Source organism: Apteryx rowi, unplaced genomic scaffold (assembly GCF_003343035.1).
Source record: "Apteryx rowi isolate R43461 unplaced genomic scaffold, aptRow1 scaffold_394, whole genome shotgun sequence".
Lineage (NCBI taxonomy): Eukaryota > Metazoa > Chordata > Aves > Apterygiformes > Apterygidae > Apteryx > Apteryx rowi.
Genome location: NW_020450463.1, coordinates 187,957 through 210,289, shown reverse-complemented (window position 1 = coordinate 210,289; position 22,333 = coordinate 187,957). Strand labels below are relative to the sequence as shown.

General features: G+C 43.1%; 1 protein-coding gene across 1 annotated transcript in view; it reads left to right on the top strand.

Moving 5' to 3' along the window:
- The first annotated feature begins 15,638 nt into the window (after positions 1-15,638).
- Positions 15,639-22,333, top strand: part of FER1L6 (fer-1 like family member 6) — a 68,653-nt gene continuing 61,958 nt past the window's right edge. The window contains exons 1-5 of the mRNA XM_026074647.1: positions 15,639-15,744; positions 18,904-19,030; positions 20,091-20,145; positions 20,241-20,372; positions 21,082-21,144. Coding sequence (XP_025930432.1) covers positions 15,639-15,744; positions 18,904-19,030; positions 20,091-20,145; positions 20,241-20,372; positions 21,082-21,144 — 483 coding nt within the window. The remainder of the gene's footprint in view (positions 15,745-18,903; positions 19,031-20,090; positions 20,146-20,240; positions 20,373-21,081; positions 21,145-22,333) is intronic.

Here is a 22,333-nt window from a genome sequence, read left to right as displayed (position 1 = left end):
TTCACCTCCAGTGTACTGGGTTTGTGAGAGTTAGCGTGGAGCTCGTTCTTGTGGCTGACCACCACTACCTCCCTGGTCAGCACCTCCAAAGGGCCACCTGGCGCTGAGTGGCAGCAGTTCCTTGGCCTGCACAGGGCTCTAGAAGCTCCCATGGATTTGGCTTGGCAATAATCTAATGCTCTACAAATAATTATGTTCCAGGTGATACTRTTTTTCTCTCTCTCATGGCTAGTTCAGGACCAGAAAATGAAGGAGTTTATTTGGCCTGGCAGGGTACAGGCTATCCAGAATAAAAATCAAATCATCCTGCAATGATTGCTATCCTAAGTTGTCCAGGATTGCAGTACCAACTATTTCATAAAATGCTCAGTTTAAACACAATATCTCTAGACTTTCAAAAGACARATTTGTTGTGAAGATAATCCCCTACAGTCATACTGAAATTTACCTTCAAAGTTCTCCAGAACAAGAGGATATTCTGGAAGATATGACTTTTAAGGTCTAGCATTTCATAGCCCCACTGAGCTGCACCACGAATAAAAAATGAATGCTTAGCACTCTAAGAAAAGAGGGATTCCTGTTTGAAGAGGTACCAGAAATACCTGCTACTAGCCTCTTTATCTAACAGTGTCTTTTACTCTGGTTAACAGCTATTTTGTGACTTATGCAGACTGGGACTGAAGCAGGCGCAATTAGAATAGACTTATGATGGAAAGGTAGATTTAAAAAGAAAAGAGATCCAATGTTGGCGATGTAAGATTACAGGGAAATAGGAAGTCAGAGAGCRTTGCAAGCATACAGGCAGTGCAAAAATTACGACTTTGATCTCATACATATGCAGCTGTAAGTGTGGAATTACATCACATGTTCAAAAATTGGCAGTAGCTTTTGTTAAAACTCCATGAAGCTAACCTATATCCCTCATCCACCGCAGCTGCCCATCAGGGCCCTTGTGTGTGTCTGACAGGTTTCCTGATGTTGGATCTTTGTACTTGTCGTGGACTCGGTAAGGTGAACTACAACCTTTCTGAGGTCAAAGTGAAAAAATAAGAAAAAGGTTGTCTGAAAGGCTGCCTGTAGGATGGAGGGACTTTCGAGAAGACTTGTGTTTAGACACTTTTGTTTATGGAAACCAACCTGCTCCTTCTCCTGAACGCTGTTTAAACTTCGTGCCTACTTGATAGAGGCTCTCACTGCATATGTAATAAGCTCAGATGCTGAGCGTTTCCTACAGCAAACATTTTTTTTGGTTTTGTTCCTATGCCAGAAAGGATTCATTTGTTATTACTATGTCCCTGCTGAAAAGTCAATGGTTGTATTCCAGTGCAAACAAGGTACTGATAAAACCAAAGCATCTTTGCAAATGCCCTTGTTTGACTGGCATTCCCAGAATATTTCACTGCATTATGGGAGCATTCCCAGAGACCCAGCCAGCAGGTTGTGGTTTGTATCAATGGGCTGCAGTTTTGGGCCATTTATCCTAACAGTGAAATGCAGAGCACCGTACTGAGTGAGAGGCAGAGCCTCATTTCCCCATCAGAGCGTGAGAGAGATCATGGTTCTCCTTCTGGAGGTATATTTTTATGGTTCTGATTATCCATGATGAGGGAATGGCTGGTGGTGCAACAGCCCTTGAACCCAATTTGGGCTGACAGGGTTTGGCATAAAATAGGGCAGCCCGAAGGATGTTTCGCATTCAGAGCCGAGGCAGCCTTTGATGACTGCAGACGTGTGGATGGGAGAAGGGAGGAAGAGGAGTTCAGTCTCTGTGGCTCAGTCCATATCCTGAGAAAACTAACATCTGACATAGGACTGATCACCACAACTGTGTCCAAACCTTGCATCTCTTTGTGCACTCATCCATCCAGATGGAACTTAATTATTCCTCTCCCCTTCTTGCTCCACAGTATTTTGCTGACAACTCTGGTCAACAGTCTTTGGAAAGTAGAAGACTAAGTATGTTGGGAGTATTATAAAATAACAAGCCCCTAGGGGAGAAATAAGATGCATAGTTGAGCTGCTTGCTAATAAAGCAAGTGCAAAAAGACTGAGTTAAAGGTGACATTGCTTGGTAAAGCACGAAGTCGTGGTCCCCCTGGGCGGGACATTGAATGTAATTCTTCACTTTCACAAAGCATTTATTTTGTTTTTCAAATTTGACATCTTTTTCCATGCATCAGAGCATCCAGCAGTTTGATATTCAATAAGAAACGCACTCCTTGGCAGCATTCCCCAGTGCCAGCCAAGACCCGYGGTCGTCGGCAAGTTCTGGCTCTCCGTCCCTTGCCGATCAACCTCTAACACGTCCATCAGAGCTACTGGGAGCCTCAGGAACAGGCACCCTGGCTGCCATGGTCCGGTACAGGTGCTTTTGGATCCACACGTCTCGGCTCATGATCAGCTCTGAAGCATCACTTACGAAAGTCAAATGCCGCTTTTTAAAAAAGGCTCTATCAGACCTCTTTACTCTTTTTCAGTTGGATCATTAGCTAGATGCCTCTGCCTAGATTTTGACACATGGATTACTCCCTCAAAAATTACAGTAATCTCATTTTTAGGGCCATGCTATCACTGAGGTAATGCACCAATTTATACCTGCAGAGGAGATTGCCTGTTTAAGTGTCTCAGTTTTTTTGCCAAAGTATTACTAGCTCTCAGATAACACTGTTCCAACACTTCCAGGCCTCCCCAGCAGTGGGTGGTTTACGGGACAGGTGTTCAGATGTACCACAACAAGAATTAACTCTTCAGTTTATAGTTGCTTGCATTTGGCAGCAGCATGCCCAGCCTGGGACCAGTCCAGCACCCACACAGCAAAAGGCATCAGGTCCTTCAGGAGTTCAAAGATGACTGAGAACAATATTTTGCAGAAACTTTTTCTTACTTTCGAGAAACCTGAACCAAAACATGCTTGATTTCTGAATGCCTATACTAGTTGCAAGGATGCATTTTGTTCAAGGGAGTTTTTATTATATACACAGGCCCATCTCTATAAATACTGTGGTTTTCTAATGACACTGAAGTTTCCTGACGCTCTTCCCATGGGACAGGTAAATATTTTAAGTTCATTAACTGAATGGGCCACCCAAAGCTACGTCACATTTTGGGGTGTGGCAGGAGTGAGGCTGGCAATAAACTCCATATTGTGACTTTTCTCTTCCTATCCACACTGCTAGACCCGTTTATTTCCCTGCAAATTCTGGCTTAGCCCAAGACTGGTCTGCTGTTTGATGAGAGAAGACGGGCTGAGTCACTTTTTTAACATATTGACTATTGAAAACCTCCCCTTATGTAAGCTCTCGAGTTCCTTTACGCTACTAAATGTCTTATGACTTGGTGTTGGGCACAACCCCCATCTCAGTTTATCAGACAGCTTATGGAAACGCCTCCTTTGTAAATACGAGAGAGTTTTCTGTTCAGCCTCAGATTCATAAAATGAAAAAACCCCCACCCTTCTGCAGCTCGCTGGGGTGCTTTCAGCTGTCCCCATGGTACGATGCAGATCCTCGGGCAGGCTAATTACTGCTCTGCATCGCCCTACGAAGCAGCCCCGGTGCCCCGCTCGCTGCCCGCTGCTTCTCTTCGAGAGGGGTTTTCTGTTTGACAGCAGCAGGAGCTGAAGCGCACAGTCACCCTCTGGGTGCTGCGGGAAAAAATGAGTTCACCAAATATTATCAGGCAGGGATTTACCAGGGGAGGGGAGAAGAGAGGGACRGTGCAGGGAAACGCAGCCCTCCAGGTAGTGTTTTGCGATACACGATGAACGTTTTGCAAAGGCAATGTCCTTGTAGCTGTTCAGTGCCACTTCCCAGTGTTAACACCATAGCTAGAACTGCCCCCTTTATTTTATACTGATTTTAACGTGGTGATTTTAACCAACTGCTTCTCTTCATTTCTGTCTGACCCCTTGAAGACTGCTATCCTGGAATACGCGTGGTGCCCTTTGGGGTGTTTTGGCTTTGTGTGGCAGCAAGAGCCAGAATTATTCTGGGGACACTTTTCATTGCTCCTGTTGTGATGACAGCTGGAGGCCAGGACCCCACCGTTTGGGCCAGGATTTGTGCACAGGCAGAGAGAGTCTCTGTCCTGAAGAGTTTTAATCTCACTAGTGAAGACAGACACAGGGTGAGGGGAAAACAATTATCAGTACAACTGTCGTACAGGAAGGAAACAACACACAGAGTAATTTCAGTAATTCAGCATTTGCTTTCTGTATAATAGCCATCACTTTTTTAGTGATTAATAATTAAAGGAAAGGAGAGATTCCTAGGACAAGATTCTCCATCCTGGCGCTCTACAAACATTGATTGATTTCAGTGCATATATAGTCACATACAGACAGTCTGCGTCTGCCCTACTTGTTGCACGGTAGCTCTGGACTTGTAAACTTTGGGAAACATGAACAGAAATTACTGTTGAAAGGATAGCAATGGACAAAGCAGATTTGTGATCCTTCCTGGCAATGAGCAGAGAAGATACCAYTCTCGTGGCCTTTTCTTGCTGTTATTTTATTCAATTATAAAATTATCAGTAGGACTTCTTCCTCATGCCAACTGACCAGTCTGGAGGCACATGGACTGATGATCCATGTCCATTTTTACATCCATATCTTTCAAGATTGAGCCTTGTCTTTTAATCTGAGTGGACAGCCCTTGAGCAAGGCAGATGCAGTAAAAATCTTTGAATGTGGTTGGTTTGCTCCTCTTTGCACATTGAACCTGGGCTGTTAAAATCTAGTAAGTCTGAAACATTTCCTATGCAAAAGAAACAATCAAAACACACCTAATCTCCACTTTCTCCTTCTTCCTAACAAAGTGTCTCCTCTTTATATCTTTTAATCAAGAGCTGGTTTTGTTGCCCTCTTTAGAAAAAAAAAGAAAAAGAAAAGTCTTAATTAGGACAAAGCTAAAGTTGAGCTAAAAATTTGGCTCAGCTTTTGCTGCTCAAGTACTGATTGGGTGCTGAAGAAAGAGTCACTGTTTCCAGCTGAGCAAAGGAGATGCTTGCTGACCTGCTGCAGATCTGGGAAGTTTTGTGCAGTTAAGAAAGAAGCCATTTGGGACCTGGATGGCTTAGCAGGCTGGTAGTCCAGCATGGAGGCTTTCATCTGCAGCAAGGAAATTTTGATTGCCTCCTGGGGCATTAGTGAGCAAAACTCATTAGCTACTGACAGGGGATTTGGCGTGTCCAGGGCTGCCTCTCCCTGACAGCTTTTTGCCTTCAAAGTTGCCAGTTCAGCTTATCTAGTTGCAAATTTTAGGGCAATGTAGTGAAACCATCACATATTGGTAATGAATCATTTCTGAACTCAGCCCTGCAGGAGAAACATGGTTGGAAGTTCTGAAAGTTAGAAGTTTGATATTGCTCTTTATTTTGGATGTTACCAGGCTGTGAGCAACCTTCCCCTGAGAGTTTTTGTGAGCTGCTCACAATGTTTAGGATTTCATTTGGAAACAGACTGCTKTAAAACCAACTTTGGTGAATGAGTTTTAAAGTGACAGTGCTATATGGTATGTCCCAGAGATGACACTGTTCTGGTGTCAGCAAAGTCTCCCTGACTAGATGTGCTGCTATATACTTTGTTATACTCTACCAGTGTTGGTGTAGCTGACATTTTGTACTGAAGAAGTTAYGAAGTTTTCTGAGGGAACTAGACAGCTAAAGCAATGGTGGCCACCACCCAGAGCATAGGCACATGTCATAACCCCAAACTGAGGCATGTGCTGGTGATGATTTTCATTATTATTATTATTGATTTCTTTTTTATGATGGCATGTTTGTGTGAGAAACAGCAGGGGGATGAGAGAAAGTGGAAAAAGGAGTCAAAGAAAAGCRTTCCCACAAAAAGGCAGTGTAGGAACTTTGGGCTAAGTGTGAGTTTTGGAAAGGCGAATGGAGAAAATATTTTCTGTTCCATTCCRTTGCAGAACATGGGATTTTGTATGCACTTTTAAAAAATGTAGGATTGTGTGAAATTTAATTACCAATTTCTCCTTGTAACAGAGCTTTGCCCAACTGCTCAAGTTGACCACGAGCATGTCTGGTGTTAACTGAGGGCAGGGCAGCTCCCTGGGAGCTAGGCTGGATGCTCGTCCCTTGTTGAACCAGGACAGAGCCAACACTGTAGGCCCTCGGAGGCAGCCAGCTGTCTAAAGTGGTCCGACAGAAATTAAAGTAAGAATTTTGAACTTTGCTGATCGCTTGCGCTAAAAACACTTAATGATGTTTTCTTTGTCTGCTGAACTTCTTATTTGAGTAAAATTGCAGATGCTTCACATACTCTGTGAACCTCAGTACTACAGTGAACTTGATGATGTATATTGGGAAGGATGAATTCACCCTGCTGGGATTTGAGTACATAATTCCAAARGTATCCTTAAAAAGATGTTTAGCCTAGTGCTAATAGACCGCCCTTTCAGTGGGTGACTTCCTTCTTATTTGCATCACAAAAGCTTAAGAAGAGTATGAAAATAGTCTTTTGGGAAGTGGCAGAACAAAGGAGGTCTTTTRCTTCTGTAACCTGTTCTCTGCAAGGACTGTAGTGGTAGCTGAGTTATGGGTGGAAAAAGTGAGAAAATAGATAAAATGAAAAGATATTCTTATTAAATAGTAACTGGATATGCATACATGAATGCAAATTGTAATATCTAGAAGTATTCAAATATTTACTTGAAATCAATGCTTCCTGCTGAGTTCCAGAGTGATAATTTGAAATGACAGGGACACAAAAAGCAGAAAAGTAAAATTTCAGTTATCAGGTCAGATGCCTCCATTTTTGCAGAGGACTACTCAGTTTTCAATACTGGAAGGCCTAATTTTCCAGAGAGTGATTGCACAGTCTATCTAAAAGCTCAGTCCCTTTAAAGTATCTTGGTGGGCATGAAGATCTCGATGTCCTTTTAGCTTGGAGATGTTACTGTAAACAGCATGTGGCTTGCTAGCGTGCTCCCACAGATCACTGCAAGACATGAGAGGCGTTAATGTTTGCACAGGGAGARTTCCTGGTTCTGGTTCAGTGTTTACCGACTTGCCTAACCAGGCACTACATTTGCTACAGGCAAGTAGATGAGTCTTAAATACAAATATGAGCTTGGACAGTCTGTTCACAGTGTAACAGGGAAGAAAAACTGGAGGAAAAACATTCCCGAGCAGGATGGAGCCCTCAGCAATGACACCGCAGTCCCACAGGTACGTCTAATGCTCGTAGGGGATCCTTCCAAGCTCTGATTTTAAATTCAGCTAATCATATTTAAAGACCTCTTCTTGAAGGAAAGGAAAATAAACAAGCCCTTTAATGCTTTATTGTTCATAGCAGAAGTAATTACTGTTGCTTGTATTTATCTATTCCATACTGCCTGATGCTTTCTATACTAATTTCTACCTGTACAAAGTCAAGGCAAGATTTTCTCRGACCAGCAGTTGATGACTCAAGCCCCCTTTGGAAAGGGGGCATGACTGAAAGAGGTGCAGGAACAAGCGAAATGAACCCCTTGCATGTAATAACTGTTTTTTATTTGTGTGTGTGTGTGTTCATATTTAGGAGGTCCATTACCCAGCTTTTGTGCYCTGACACAAGAATAATTATGGAGTACAGCCCTTGATTTACACCCACTCAGGATGTGGCCTCTTTGCTATCATGACTTACAATTTATAAGAATGCTAAAYGTATCAGTAAAAAGCTGTTGCTTTTCTGCAGGAGGGGCAGGATTTGAAAGAACCAGGGCTATATGTCCCCGGGTAAATGGTCCACATTTGCAGAGGGTCTCTGCTGCTGCTCCGTTGTCTTGTAAACCTTGTTGGAGGTTTTGAGTTTAATCTCATTTGTGAAAGAATTGTACATGCTTCAAAAGGTTCAAATTACAAGTTGTGCAGGGTGTGCTTGAATAAACCTGGTATTTCCTCTTTCAGATTATCTTTTAGTTAATCAACATATAAAAGCATCTACAGAAATAGTACTTTTGAATTAAAGCACTAAGAACATGGGAGCAACTGGGTAAGGTCTCCTTAACCCTGGTTTCTGCCTCCCTACAGGTGCCAAGGCTGGATACCTGGGGAAAGAGTCTGTGAAACAGGGTGGGAATAGAGTGATCCTAATCTTAGGAGTCTCCTGCAGTGGGGGAGTTTTGAGCTGGACGGATGTTCAGCATCCCTGTCTGCAAACTCCATACATTGACCTGAAACRTTTTTGAATTGTTTGGTCTCAACAACGTTCCTGGCAATGTGTGTTACAACTTAGTGCCTTATAGAAAAACATTTCCATTCTTTAGTTTCAAGCCTGTTGCCTGATACTTTCATGCTGTGCTCCTGTTTTGTGGTCTCAGAACTGAGAAACTGCAAATACTTATTCATTTTCTCCGTGTCATTCATTATCTTGTAACTGTTCCCAACTCCCCTTCAGCTCCAGTTAGATGATATAGTAAACCCAAGCACCTGATCTAGAATGTGGTAGTCACATGAGGCAGGGCTAATTGGGCATAAACTCACTTTCCAGTTCAAATGTGTTCCAAGAATGGATTAATTTTGCGGTGTGAGGCTTTATACTGGGTTAGGCGTAAACTTGTATTTCATGTTCTGATCATTTTGACCAAAATGTGATTATGAACCCATTCCTGAGTCAGATGCAGCATGACTGCTAGGTGATTCAGCAATGTGCACATCTGGTATTTATGATCCAGTACCACTAGAACATGAGAAATACCCTACAGGGTCAGACCCAGTATCCATCTAGCACTATTCTGTCTCCAGCATAGGAGGTGATATTTAGGGAGAGAATGTGAGCCTGGCCACTGTMTGTGATCCTTTCCCCCAGCATCCACAATGTTTTTGTGATGAGTGTTAGTGGGTATATTTCCACCTAGTCCTTTTAGTATTTATGGACCTGTTTCATCAAGTGCAGCCTAGCTCTAGTATTGCAGGATTTGGTAAGTAACAGTTCTGCATTCACCTTGCTCACCAGCTTCATTTCATGAACCTTGACCATATTCTCTTAGCTGTCTCTTTTCCAAATGAAGAATTCCAGTTATCTTAGTTTCTCCTCATAAGGCAGCTTCTCCCTCCCCTTGACTGTTTTAGTTGCCCTTCTCTATCATCTGTTTTCTGCCCATTACCAAATTCTATATTCTTTTTGAGAGACAGCTGATTGGAGCAACATGTAGTAGCCAAACTGCAATAATTTAGTGGCATATGACATTCTTTGTCACATTCTTATCCCTCTTCTAACATTTTCTAACATCTGATTTCACTTTTTAGTGCTCTAAACTGAAGTTCTACAGAGAATTATCCACAAAGAGAGTAACATTTCTTTCCTGAGTTGTAATAGCTAATTTAAAGCTCATTATTGCATGTACACAGTTAGTGTATAACTAACATTGACCAGCATATTTTCACCTTGCAATTGTGTCTTGCCGTTGCTGATATATTAAGAGATATTAATAGCTCAGATAAGACATTATATCATGCTGTCATGTAGATGCGAAAAACCTCAAGCTTCGGAACAGATACTAGTGTGTGTGTGTGTGTGTGTGTGTGCCACACAAGTATTTTAAATAGCAGCTTGTCACACAGAGTTGTGTATCTAGCTTCTTTGAGAAACTGAAGCTTTTCTCTTACAAATCCTTGGACCTGTCAAAATACAGGAAACAGTGGGAAATCAGGAAAAATGGAAACAAGTTAAGACAGCTAGTAAGATCTGCTGGGCTATGAAAGAACAGCAGCAGAAATAATGGATTTTGGAACACAGGGAGTCTGATTACTGAATCAGGATAAAGTACCTGACAGTATGCTGTATGAAGCAACCCTGCACTGGCAAGGGAGATAAATTAAATGAATAAACAGCCAAAAACTTCCTTTGACTTCTGTAATCCTGAGAAAAGAATGCATGAAATGAATACTTTGTTAATTGTTCATTAAGGTGCTTCCCGCTTTCCACTTGACCAAGGATATAACTGCTGTTTTGTTCAGCCCTTTGCAACAGTTAAATTTAATGCAATAAATTTTTTCCATGGGACTTCATTTATTAACACAAATGAGATACTAGCTGAATAAAAGCTGTTTCTGAATTAACCAGTTTTGCTTACATTATAGTTTCAGGCTGATTAAGCTTTTTATTCTGAAGCCCCATTTTCACATTGTAATTAGGTTTTACTATTTGAAATGATTAGTTTAAATGATGAGATAATTTACTTTTCCTTTCAATTTCCTTGACTATTATGTATTGTGGAAGCGATAAAAGGAGCCAAGAATCTTTCTTACATTTTTACATTAAAAAAAAAAAAGAATTAGGTTCTTTCCATTTGGGTTTATTCCATGAAAATGGTAACTAATCATGTGGAGTTAATTATTCCCCAATGCAATAGTGTTTGATCTACTGCAAAATTCTGTGGAAAATTAAATTTTATTGAGAGAGGCAGAATTTTAAGRAGCCACAAAACTGCATGTAAAAATACAAACYCATCTGACAAATTTTACATTGATGTGTGAAAATGCGGAAGGGTACTTTTCTTATTTCTTCAATTTCCAACATTTTCTCAGATGTCAAGGCAGTTGCTGTGCTCACAGGTTGACAGTCTTTAGACAATGGAGCTGGCTCAGATCTGATCTGCACAAACCTTTGATCATCTCTAGAACTAAATTATTTTGATGGTACCAAAAAGTTTACTGAAACTGCTGCTTCCAGTGAGGAAGGGACTCTCTGGGAAAGTGGGGCATCTGCTCTGGTAGGGATTGTCTGCTGCCAGGAACATGGTGGTAGCTCACTCACGCTGTCCCTATGAGGACTTTTGGATGGTCTCTGGAGGTGCATTTTGCCAAGATAAAATTGTTTCCATGTCTGGCCTCTGTGGTTCCAAGGATCCCCAGAACCACAAAATCACAGAATAGTTGGGGTTGGAAGGGACTTCTGGGGGTCTCTGGTCCAACCCCCTGCTCAAAGCAGGGCCAACATGAGCAGGTTGCCCAGGGCCACATCCAGATGGGTTTTGAATATCTTCAGGGATGGAGACTTCACAGTCCCTCTGGGCAAYSTATTCCAGTGTTTGACCACCTTCAAAGGAAAAAAGGTATTTTCTTAGGTTCAGGCAGAATTTTCTGTGCTTCAGCTTGTGCTCATTGCCTCTTGTCCTGCCACTATGCACCACTGAGAAGAGTCTGGCCCTGTCCTCTTTACACCCTCCCTTCAGATATTTATACGCATTGATAAGATATCCCTGAGCCCAGGAGGGTCTTGGCCTTCTTTGCCATAAGGGCACACTGTTGGCTCATGGTCAACTTTGTGTCCACCAGGACCCCAGGTCCTCCTTTGCAAAGCTGTTTTCCAGCCAGTTTGCCCCTGGCCTGTACGGTGCATGGAGTTATTTCTCCCTAGCTGCAGGACTCTGCACTTCCCTTTATTGAACTTCATAAGGTTCCTCTCTGACCATTTCTGCAGCCTGTCAAGGTCCCTCTGAATGGCAGCACAAACATGTGGTTGCTGCCTGGCCACCATCCTAGCCAGGAAGATCTTGCCTTCAGGCTTTCACTCCTTTGTGGTCACTGGGAGTGTGGTCCATGTGCCAGAAGGCCATCACAAGGCTCATGCCTACAAAAACAGGCCTTGACAAATATCTTGGTCTAATGCAAGGTTAAGCCCAAGAGCTGGTTTTGCCTAGAGGTAGAACACTGTGTAAAGAAGAAGGCCTTGTAGAATGGTACCGAAGGTCCCTCCTTGAGCTACAAGGTGAGGTTAGACTACATGCCTGAATTTAGATAGCTCAGGTTGTTCTTCTGACTTTATAACCAATGGAGAGAAATACGTTTCCTGTAATTCTATAGTAAATGCCTAAAATGAGTCAGATAACCCCCACCCTGGAAGTGCCCATTTCTCTCCCCCAACTGTGAAGGTACCTAGGATGGCAGAGGTAGACTTCTAGCTCAGGTGAGATGAATCCCTCCCCTGCTGGTAAGGGGATGAAGTCTGTTGGGCTTGTCCTGAATTGAAGGTTGAATGTATGATGTGTGACTATTCCTGCAGCAAAAAGGTATTTTTCTCCTGTGTTAATTTTCATAGGACATGGACTACTGGGAAMGTTATTCTGGAAGAAGAAAGTAAATTTATACAATGAGAAAAAACTCTAGGTATATTCAATGTTTTGTAAGGTTGCTCTTACTCTCCTACTGACAAGTCTGAAGTGCTTTTTTGACAGCTTTCCTTTAAATTAGATCTCAAATTGCAATTAAATGATAGCTGAGAGAACATTATGCAGAACAAGATTTGATTATGAAGACCCTGTGAACGGACAGCTTAAATGAAAACAAAAGGGCATAAAAGGATTTTTTTGGAATGCTAACAAGCGGGAAAGATGAAAGCTGCCATGGATAAATCTTGATGAGAGAGGAATATGAAAATGAGTGAATTCAGAGACCTAGTAGGCCTGTGACATTGATAATGGGAAATGGACCCTTGTACTTCTAGATCACTGCATCAAATCCAACACAGTCTGAGTATAATCAAAAGCTGTTGTATGGCTGGTGTCTCACTCTTGTTTACTTTTTGTATCAGGGAAAGATCAATGAATCACAGTCATAAACTAGGACCCATATTGTTACTATACATGTGCAAAAGAAGGAAGTTGTCCTTACTCCGGACTTATAACAATCTAAGAAACTGTTCCTGTGTGGAATGAGCTGAGAGACTCAGCCCCAGCAGTATTAAGCAGTGTTCCTGATTAGCTGAGATTATTGATTTTAAATTGCTTCTAATCAAGCACTTTCAATGGGAAACCTCCAAGTTAAGCATATCAGTAGCCTATAGGAACTTTTCTTCCACCTTCTCTTTGGACATGAATTTCTTTTATTATAGCCTAAATTAGCTTGTTGGCTCCAGACAGGAACAAAATCCTTATTTGTATTTGCATATCACGTAGTATATGGGGACTGAATCTTCACTGAATCTTGTCAGTGCTACTGTGCTACTGCAATAGCAATAACCTCACCACAGGTCAAGGAGAGATGAATGACCTTTCCTGCACCCCACGTGATCTGCTCAAGTCTCTCCTGACGTCCCAGTTTCTTCCAGTGCCATATTTCTTCATTGAGGACAGCCAGGAGATACTGCTAACTCTCAGTTTTGCTTTTCACTGTGGTGAAGATATCTGTAGCGTGCACCATGCGTAGAGACATGGTCAGCAGCAGTAAGGTGGTGGCAGCCGTGCAGCAGTGGAGGAGGAGAAGGAGTTGGGAGTGTCGCACTGACTTGTCCACATTCTTGCACCCTGGTCAAAGGGATTTGACAACTTGCAATCCCACCAGTCAAGAATACCTGCACATCATACGTGAGGGCACTGGCTTGGGACCAAGCCAGCAGCTCTGTGTAACAGCTGAACCACTGTTAGATGGAAAATATGTCCCAAATATTACTGCTGCTGGTCATTTCCTGTGACAGGTACTGTACTTCAGTGGTTGGCAAACTACTGAAGCTTGTGTCTGCAGAATCCCTTATCCCCTTTCCCGCACCAGTAGACTTTTGATTAATCAGGCAACGCAATTTAAAGGAATAAGAATGATTATTCTGCTCCAGGGGTGCTGTGGCAGGCTCCTGGGAGAAGGCAGGCTGCTGGGACACTGAGGCCCATGGGACACCACTCAAGTACATGGCAGTGCCATTGCACTATGAGACATGGGACGATGGGCCCCAGCACTGAGCTGCGGAGGTGGTGGAGTGAAGGTGAATGAAATGAGACAGCCCCATTCGGTCCATCACCCTAGGTGTAATGTCATCAGCCCTCTGCCAGGCCTTGGGGGTTACACGAGGAGCACTGGAGACACCCTCCTCGCGACACCTTTGCATCTTCCTAGAGGTTGCAAGCACAGCTGTGTGCCTGTTTTAGGGTTAACAAATGGGTGTGAATAACCCATATATGGGACATAATCAAATTTGGTGAAACTGTATGGAAGCCTGGAACTTTCTCTTCTTGGCAACATTTTCACAATTTTGTTGATGGGAGGAAAGAAAGAATAACTTTCCAGTTTTCAGCAGCTGATCAAATTTATATCTTGGTGCAGAGGTGAAAAGAAACACCCTTTGTGGAAATTCAGAGAAAGCTTACTCTTTTCTTTCCAAAAGAACAATTTTTTTTGTCAGGAAAATAATTTCCATAGAACAGTCTCAAAAGGTTTTAATGACTTTTCTAAGCACATCAGGTGTGTTACCCATGGGCTCTGGCACAGTCTGTGGAGCACTAGTGCTATCACTGGATGACAAGTAGCTTACGTATTAAGGTGATGGATTGTCCCTATTGTGAAGGATAAACACCTTCAATTCCCTGACAATACCACTTACTTAGCTTAGACCTGTATGGAAGAGATTGTCTCCAGACTCCTGTGTGTGTAATGAACTTTTTTTTTTTTTTTTTTTTTGCCAAAGTCCATATGGAAGTTGTCCATTCTCTGCTATAAAGTCAAGCATTGCTGACATTCCTCTTGGACTTGGTAACTCAACTGAATTTGCTTACTCGGAATAGGACGTTTAAACCTTATCAGATTCCCTTTCCAGTTTTCAATAACTTTTCCTTTAGAGCTAAATACACCTGGAGTTTGCATATGATTTTGGATGTCTGAGCATTGATTGCTATCAGGTTTACGTAACTCATGGGTGCCTGCTGCTTTGGGCTAGTTGGGCTGGGTAATTTCCAGAAAAGTTCTTTTTTATTCCTACAGCAATCTAGGCATATAATTCCTCTAATGATAGGGGAAAAAATGTGCGGATAGTCTATCACTGCATGCTTGTGGCCGTGCATACGTCCCACCTCACGAAAGCTCCCTGCTCCTGSACAAGCCTGCTAGGCATGTGGCAAGGTGTTGAGACCAAAACTGGGTGAACACAGGAACTAAGGAAGCCTTAATGAGGCCGTGCATATAAAGTCACTTTAACCAGGCATGATCTGAGAAATGATCCAGCTAAATCCTCACCAAAGCTTTAACTGGGTCAGTTTTTGGCTGGTTTATTCCCCTAATCAAGCTTAGGGAGAAGTGACTAGAGGCAGGCGAGGGAGGCAGAGTGGCTGCATTTGGTGGCAGCAGTAACTGATGCTGGGCTGAAGCAGCCCTGTAATGCAGCTTGAGGAGAAAGCCCTTGTCCAACCACCAAAGTAACAAGTAAGAATAAGTAAAGAGTAATAAATAAATAAATAGACTGCAACAGCTGTTATGGTGTATGTGCCACTGGCCCAGTGGGTGTCACAAAGGAAGCTTAAACAAACACTTTTACGCTTATCTTAATTCACTGGAAAACTGCTTTTGACCTGGAACCTGTTATTTGCGAGAGAKACTTTTATCTCTGGTCTCTTCAGAGGGAGAAGAACTGTGGCGGGGGGAAGTCAACAGGCCTGGAGAAAATTGTGGATTTCCTTTCTTTGCCTCTTGTTCATTGTCTTGGTTTGAAAAGAAGTTTCAGCTCTTCTCTCAGTATGCTCCCCTGTGTGCTGCCAAATTTTAAAGCGAAACAAAATTAGGTGAAGCACAAAACCAGAGTGTTCCCTAGTTTGCTTTCTATAAAAGGAAATTCAGAATAAAATGTTCTCACTGGGAAATTAAAACTCCTGCTTAACGGATCCTTGAATTAAATTAGATTCCAGCGCAGAAAAGGCCTGGAAGGTATTGCAATGATGGCTTTTCTTTACTTTTTCAGAAAGGGGCTATTTGCTGGCATGAAGCTGAAGAAGAAGAAAAAAGGCGAAAAAGGGTTAACTATTGCAAACAAAGACGCACTGGGTAAGGCCTCATAAATCAATACTGCAACTGGTGAAAGCAGGATAGGGAATATGTTGCATCTAATTTCACAGTGAACACATCTGAATTGTCTTAGGGCTATTGGGTTAGTAATTGATAAAATGGGCAGTAAATTCCTCAYCRCTGCCAGGTAAACAGAGAGCGTATTCCTTCTGCGTTAGCCGTTTTGTTACAGCCACCTTTAGATCCTGCGAGTCCAGACTGCTGCATCTGATAGAGCAAAATAAAAATGATAGCCTGGATCTTCCCACAGAAAGGCAACAGGTTTTGAAAGGTTTTTCTCTTCTCTAGAGATAGATAAGTTATTGCGGCTATGTAATTCCATCCAGAAGATCTGTTTCTGCTAGAAACTGTAAGGACACAACCTGAGTGGTGTGTGATGGCTGCGAGCTTTWTCTAGCAGCAGTTCTCCTCTTCAGTGTGTGCAAGGGTTTGGTTTTTACCTTTATCTAACTGGTGTGGACACATCCACAAGACACACAGAGGTTCATGTTTCTTCCTCCGAATGCACTGCTGGTTTCCAAGCTAACGAGCCGTTCTCCTGCACACCCTCCCATGGTCCTTGCTCTTTCCTATCCAAACAGTCTCCTGTTCACCTTCACCACAACTGGTATTTCAGCCAGAGCAAATTATTTCCCTTCCGTAGTTCTATGGTGCAGTTTCTTGCCTCAAATTTCATGGAGTCTTTTAAAATATGGACTCCTGTGTGTTTAGTTCAGCCCATGAATTATAGTACTGCAATAAACCAGCCATCTGTATCTTGACCCACTATTGGACAGAAACAGAAATATGTATTTTGTGTCATAAGCACTATTTAGCTGAAGGGTGCTRCTTTTAAAAAGATTATCCTTCAACCTTTATAGCAAGGGCTATGGGCTTTTGGAGCAGGGAAAACCAAATACCATTAAACTTCCCAGTAATTACAGATATTTTAAAGTTTATTTTACACTTGATAAGATATACCATCTTCTATAAGGTACACTGTATTCTAATTTGCTTCAGTCTTCCTTGTGAGCATCCACACGTCTGCAACCTTTTATTTTAAATGATTCTGTCTTTGAATCATTAGATAGATTGATGTCTTAATGCTGCATCTTCATATATTTCACTAGTGTCTTTATTGCTTAAGAGTCTGAACTAGGAAAGATATGGAAAYTACTGGTTATCTCTTCTCTTGATTGAGGTTTTGGGCTTAGTTCATCTACCAGGGGTGTGTGCAGTGGGGGAACGTGGTTGCTCACTGCACCCTTTTCATTTTCCGTTGTTGGATCCACACAGGGGGATAATTCCTGCTGATTAGTTATGCACAACATACATAAGGTTATTGAGGAAAAAAAGATACCTGTTCAGGTGTTAAAATGTTAGAAAATGAAACTTTAAAGGGAAAGAAACTTTAAGAAGACCATCTTAATGGAAACAAAATGGAACTTACAAAGATTGATCCACGCAGCGTGTCGTGCTGACACATGCCTAGTCCCAGCTGGGCTGGAAGTTTTATCTGCTTTAGCCTACAAAGCAAATAATACAGGGTATTACAAGACTATAATCAAACAGCCTGCTCTAGAGTAAACAGGATGTGGGAGGTAGCCATGAGAACGTGGTGCTACAGATGCAGAACAAATCTGCGGAGAGACACCATGCCCTTAAGGGGTGAAAAGCAGGCTATGCTCACATGGATAAGGAGACGAGTTCACTCTCCCTGTGTCCTGGGAAGGCTGGACAAGAGCCAGAGGGGCAGTTGGAAACCATATATGGTATATGATATTGCTAGTGTAGTGATCTTTTTTGATAGACTCTGTATATCAGCTCCAACACAGAGCTGCACTAATGGGACAGCAGGACACCTCAGCTGGAGCTGGCTCATGCCTGGCTACCTTGGAGCACAGACAAAAGTCACATCTGTCTGTACCTGCCTGTGATGATATGACTCCATGTAGGGGTAGGCCAAAAAAGGTACAGGTACATTCAGACCTGATGAAAGCTATAATTAAAAAATCCAAGTGAGTTTTCCTGTACCATGCATGGTCCTTTGCTATCATCACCACAGTTTCTAAGTGCCCCTCAAGTGACTATACCTTTGCAAAGAGATAGGAAAGCACCATTACAACCCTTTCTCTAGGGTTGTAGTTGGAGCACAGTGTCATAGGGTACTTACAGAAAATGCACTTGGATGTCTTTCCTCTCATTTAATGCAGGGATGTCTCCAGAAGGTCRCCTAAGCCACTGGGTATTTCTGACCAAGTCAACCTTACTGTTGTGGATACCATTTGATAACCTCCAGAGCAGAGACTGCTCATGTCCAGAGTCACTGAACATTTCCTACTTGTAAATATTAATATCAAATTGAATTGCAAGTGAATTTTAAACTTTTGCTCAGAACACACAGCTCCCTTCCTCAGAGAGGCATTGAACACAGACACATTAGACAAGGGACAGAGACCCTGGCAGGATTTCTGCTGGACCAGGAGGACAAAACAGAGCAGTGTGGGGAGGGCTCCTCCGGCCAAATGTGGATGCCTACATCTGAGCTAGTTGCTGAGATTCTCTTTACGGTCAGAAAAAAACCCAGGCACTTCTGGAAGCAATTCATGTCATCTCTCTATAGCCCTCCACCAGAGATCACATGAATCATGCTCTTCAACTCTCTCTTTCTGTGCTGGGTCTTCCAGTCCATCATCTCTGCAAAGGGGAAAGGTGAGAAATTATTTCTAAGCTAGGCTCCATTTTGGTCATTTGGAAGGGACGTGAGGATCTCATACTGCTATGTCAAACCACAAATGGCAGACTAACAGCTATGAAGTAGTACATGCAAAAACCAGCACATACTTCCCACCATCTTTCTACCAGATGAGAGGTGAGGTAGTCGGGTGCCTCTGGTGTGCTTGTGCTTGGTGTGGGTGCACATGGGGTGAAGAGAGGGGATGCAGGCACTGTTTATACAGAGTATATGGCTTTGAACAGAAGGGGGATGCTGCTGTCGTCAATGCCGCACAGCACAAACTACTTCAGTATCTCTAATTGGGACACCCAAATAAATAAAATATTCATTTCATGCTGCTGAATTCACTGCTCTCTTCCAGGCTAGCTTTTGCAAGCAAAAATCAGAGGGGAGTTTCTTCTCTTGATTATTTTGTTCACCAGGTGATCATGATGAAAGTGAAAATCTTCACCATGAAACTCTCGGAAGACAAGAAGAGGGAGAGGAAGACCTGACGAACAATGATGCATCATCCAGTGTTTTTGCACCCTTAAGCCCAAAGAAGAAAAGGTGCTGCTTGGCATACCTTACCTCACATCCCCCAAAACATGTTTTGTGTCCTTCTCTGGAATGATATTGCACAAAGCAATACATCTTCTGACAGAAAATCTGTTTGCTGACAGCACTCATCTCTCCACCCCTGTACTTCCACATGACAGAGTGGAATGTACTTGTCAGAAAATATTATTGGTTCAAGACAGATTGTCACCAGATACTATCCACTGCAGAGAGAGATTGAAGTGGATGCTGAGAGAGCCTGAACCRTGCTGCTATTGAAAATGAACCAAAGGGGACAGCAGCCAATGTGTTTGTGTAGCTGTTCATATGGGGGAGGAATAGAGTCAGGTTTAATGGGATCAACAGGTGAAATCATTCCCCTGCAAGACACAGCACTGGACTGTGTAGATGCAAAGTATTTCCCCATTAACAAATGTATGAGAGATGGAGAGAGATCTGGAGTGATGTYGTGCAAATTCAAGTATAAAATCCTTTAGTACTCAAAGAATGATACCAAATTCTTCCATGTTAAGTATCTATGTGAAACACATAAGAACCTCCCATCCTCTTTTTATGTTTCATAATAAACAATAAGAAAAGGTTAAAGACACAATGGGTGCTGTTCTGAGTGAAAGGTGAAATTGCTCGAGTACAAACTATGGTGCTTACCAAATTGCTGGGTTCAGAGTTGAGCTGCAGTAAGTGTCCTTGCACGTGCTCTGAGCTCCTGAGAGATACAAGCCAACACAGTGTAGCCTTCAAATCAAAGAGGAGGAAGCTATTTTGCATTGCTTTCCATTTGCATTGGTCTTGTCCATGGACAGCTACTGTGGCTCAACTTGCTATGCAGCTGTCATCTGACCTTGGGTCTGAGTCCTTGGACTGTTGTTCTCCACAAAGCATATCCCAGTGATGGTGTTAGAGTGACTGCTGGTGAAATCAAGCCTAATAGTCCATAACAAAACTACCTGCCATAAACAATGCAGGCTTAGTGACACAAACGCATTAATGCATGTCAAAGCACTAGCTCTTTCCTAGAGATGCCCAATAATCTGATTTGTGATTTAAACAGGGCAAAGATGGTGCCCAGAATTCACGGGGAGGAGATAAAAACCCAGAACTACCAGGTGAGCACGGGGTGAGGGTCTTCATGTGCCTGTGCAACCCCTGGGTGGGCTGGATCTGAGCCCAGGAGCGCAAATGGTGTCTTTGTGCCCCACAGATTGCCATCACCATCACTGAGGCCAGGCAGCTGGTGGGTGAGAACATCGACCCCATGGTGATCATAGAAATCGGTGATGAGAAGAAGCAAACGACGGTAAAGGAAGGCACGAATGCCCCTTTTTACAATGAGGTGGGTGCTTTGTCTTGGAGAAGGCATTTTCTTTGATGGTTCTTGTGGTGACCACCTCCTGGTAGTTCGAACAGAGATGAACTAAGTTGGCAGCACCTACATATCTAAGCAGTGACATTTGTCCAGGAGCTGCTTGAGTTTCGGGCTTGGCAAAGCACAGGCAAAAGCTCCCTTGGGAGCTCTCTTCAGCCTTTGTCTTCTCAAGCTCTGTCCATCCTGATTCCCCATCACATCTCTGCTACTGCTGCCTCTGTGCATTTTTCCAAATTACCCATTTGGGAGGTCTTTCTAAACTGACCCCTAACCTCCCTCCTCTACTGTTTCTCCACTTAAACCTTTCCTTGAAGCTTGCTTTTCCCAGCTGGTGATAAATGAGACCAAAACAGCTCCTAAAACAAAATGCTCCTCTGGGCTTCTGAGTACCCCCGTCCCTTTTGAATCTACCTCCTGATGCTGAGTGAGTGCCAGGAGTACTTGCAAATGGCAGCGCCATGCAGCAGCAGGGGGAGGAGAGAGGCCGAAAGGTGGCAAACAGGTCCGGGCCATGGCAGTGATGAGCGGGGAGCAGGGAAAGGGGTTGCTGTGCCCACCGTTGCCCCAGCAGCTCACCAGGGCTGTGTGTGATAACCCAGAAAGCCAAACCAGGTTGCTGGCAGTGCTGGCTAACAGAACGAGGGTGATTCTGATCCGCTGTCCTGTTTTCCCGCAGTATTTTGTGTTTGACTTCGTCGGACCGCAAGTCTTTCTGTTCGACAAAATTATCAACATCTCTGTAAGTACATAGAAAAGCTCAGCACTGTAAGTAAAGATCAATTGTTGTTTGTGTCACATTAGCTCTAAATGATTCTTCTTGGTGTAATTAAAAAGAGAAATAATTTTAGATGCAAAGAGTGCTAGAAAGTCAGCATGAAGTGTACTGAAGAACAGGAACGGATAGCGGAGAGGAAAAGGAGGAAAGGCAGCAGGGGACAGTTTGAAGGAATGTAACCCTCAGGAAGAGAGTGCTTTTTTGCTGCTGGCTTGGCCCTGCAAAGTAGAAGGAAAAACTTCACCTTGTTTGACAGAGTCCTCAGCATTGTCTCCATCCCTTTATTTCCAAGCTGCCACTTATTTCAAATTACTGAGCTGAAACTTCTGGCTTATCTCAGTTCCTCCAATTCAATGTGGTTTCTGACTAGAAATATCCAGGTACCTTATCCTCAGCAGCAGCTCTCGCGCTGTCTGGGAATTTCAGCAGCCGCTGGTGTTAATTAGGAAAGGGGGCTCTGAGCGTTCAGTGCTGTTCCCAATGCTTGCAGCAAGTCAGATCCCGGGGGAGCAATGGGGCGTCTCAGAGCAGCCCTGATGGAAGACACGCATACTCCTTTTGTCAATCCATTGCCTAAATAAGCCCCTAAAAACTGCTGCGAAGATTGTATCGGGTTCCTACAGCACTGACAGGCTTCAGGTGTAAAACTGGTGAAGACAAACCAGTGGCAGAGCATTTCACAAGCTCAGTTCCTTCGAAGTGACAAGAGAGTGTGAAGTCACCAGCTGGGATTAAAGAGACACTGGGTTGCAGTTTACCACGGTCTGTGAAATGAATGTCCCCTCGCCATGTGGCTCTGTGTATCCCCTCTGCCCCCACCTCACAGCCAGCTCAGACTTGCACCTGCCCCTGATCAGAATGTCTAAAAGAAGCATGGATTTGGGGGATAGGTACTGATTTACAGTCTAAGAGGCTGAGTCTAGGAAGTCATGCTAATTGTCTTAGCTGAGGCTCTGAGGGGTTTATCACCACGTTTAGCAAACTGAATACATACCTCAAACAAGGAGATGAGCACAGTAAGAGCTCATGAGGTTCTGGACAGTTCCATACTTGGATTAGTTACAAATATCATAAACTGAGCCCCTCATGTGGTGTTTCTGCATTTCTACTGCCAAAAGTCCCACCATTTGGCCAGAGAAATGATCAGTGAGTT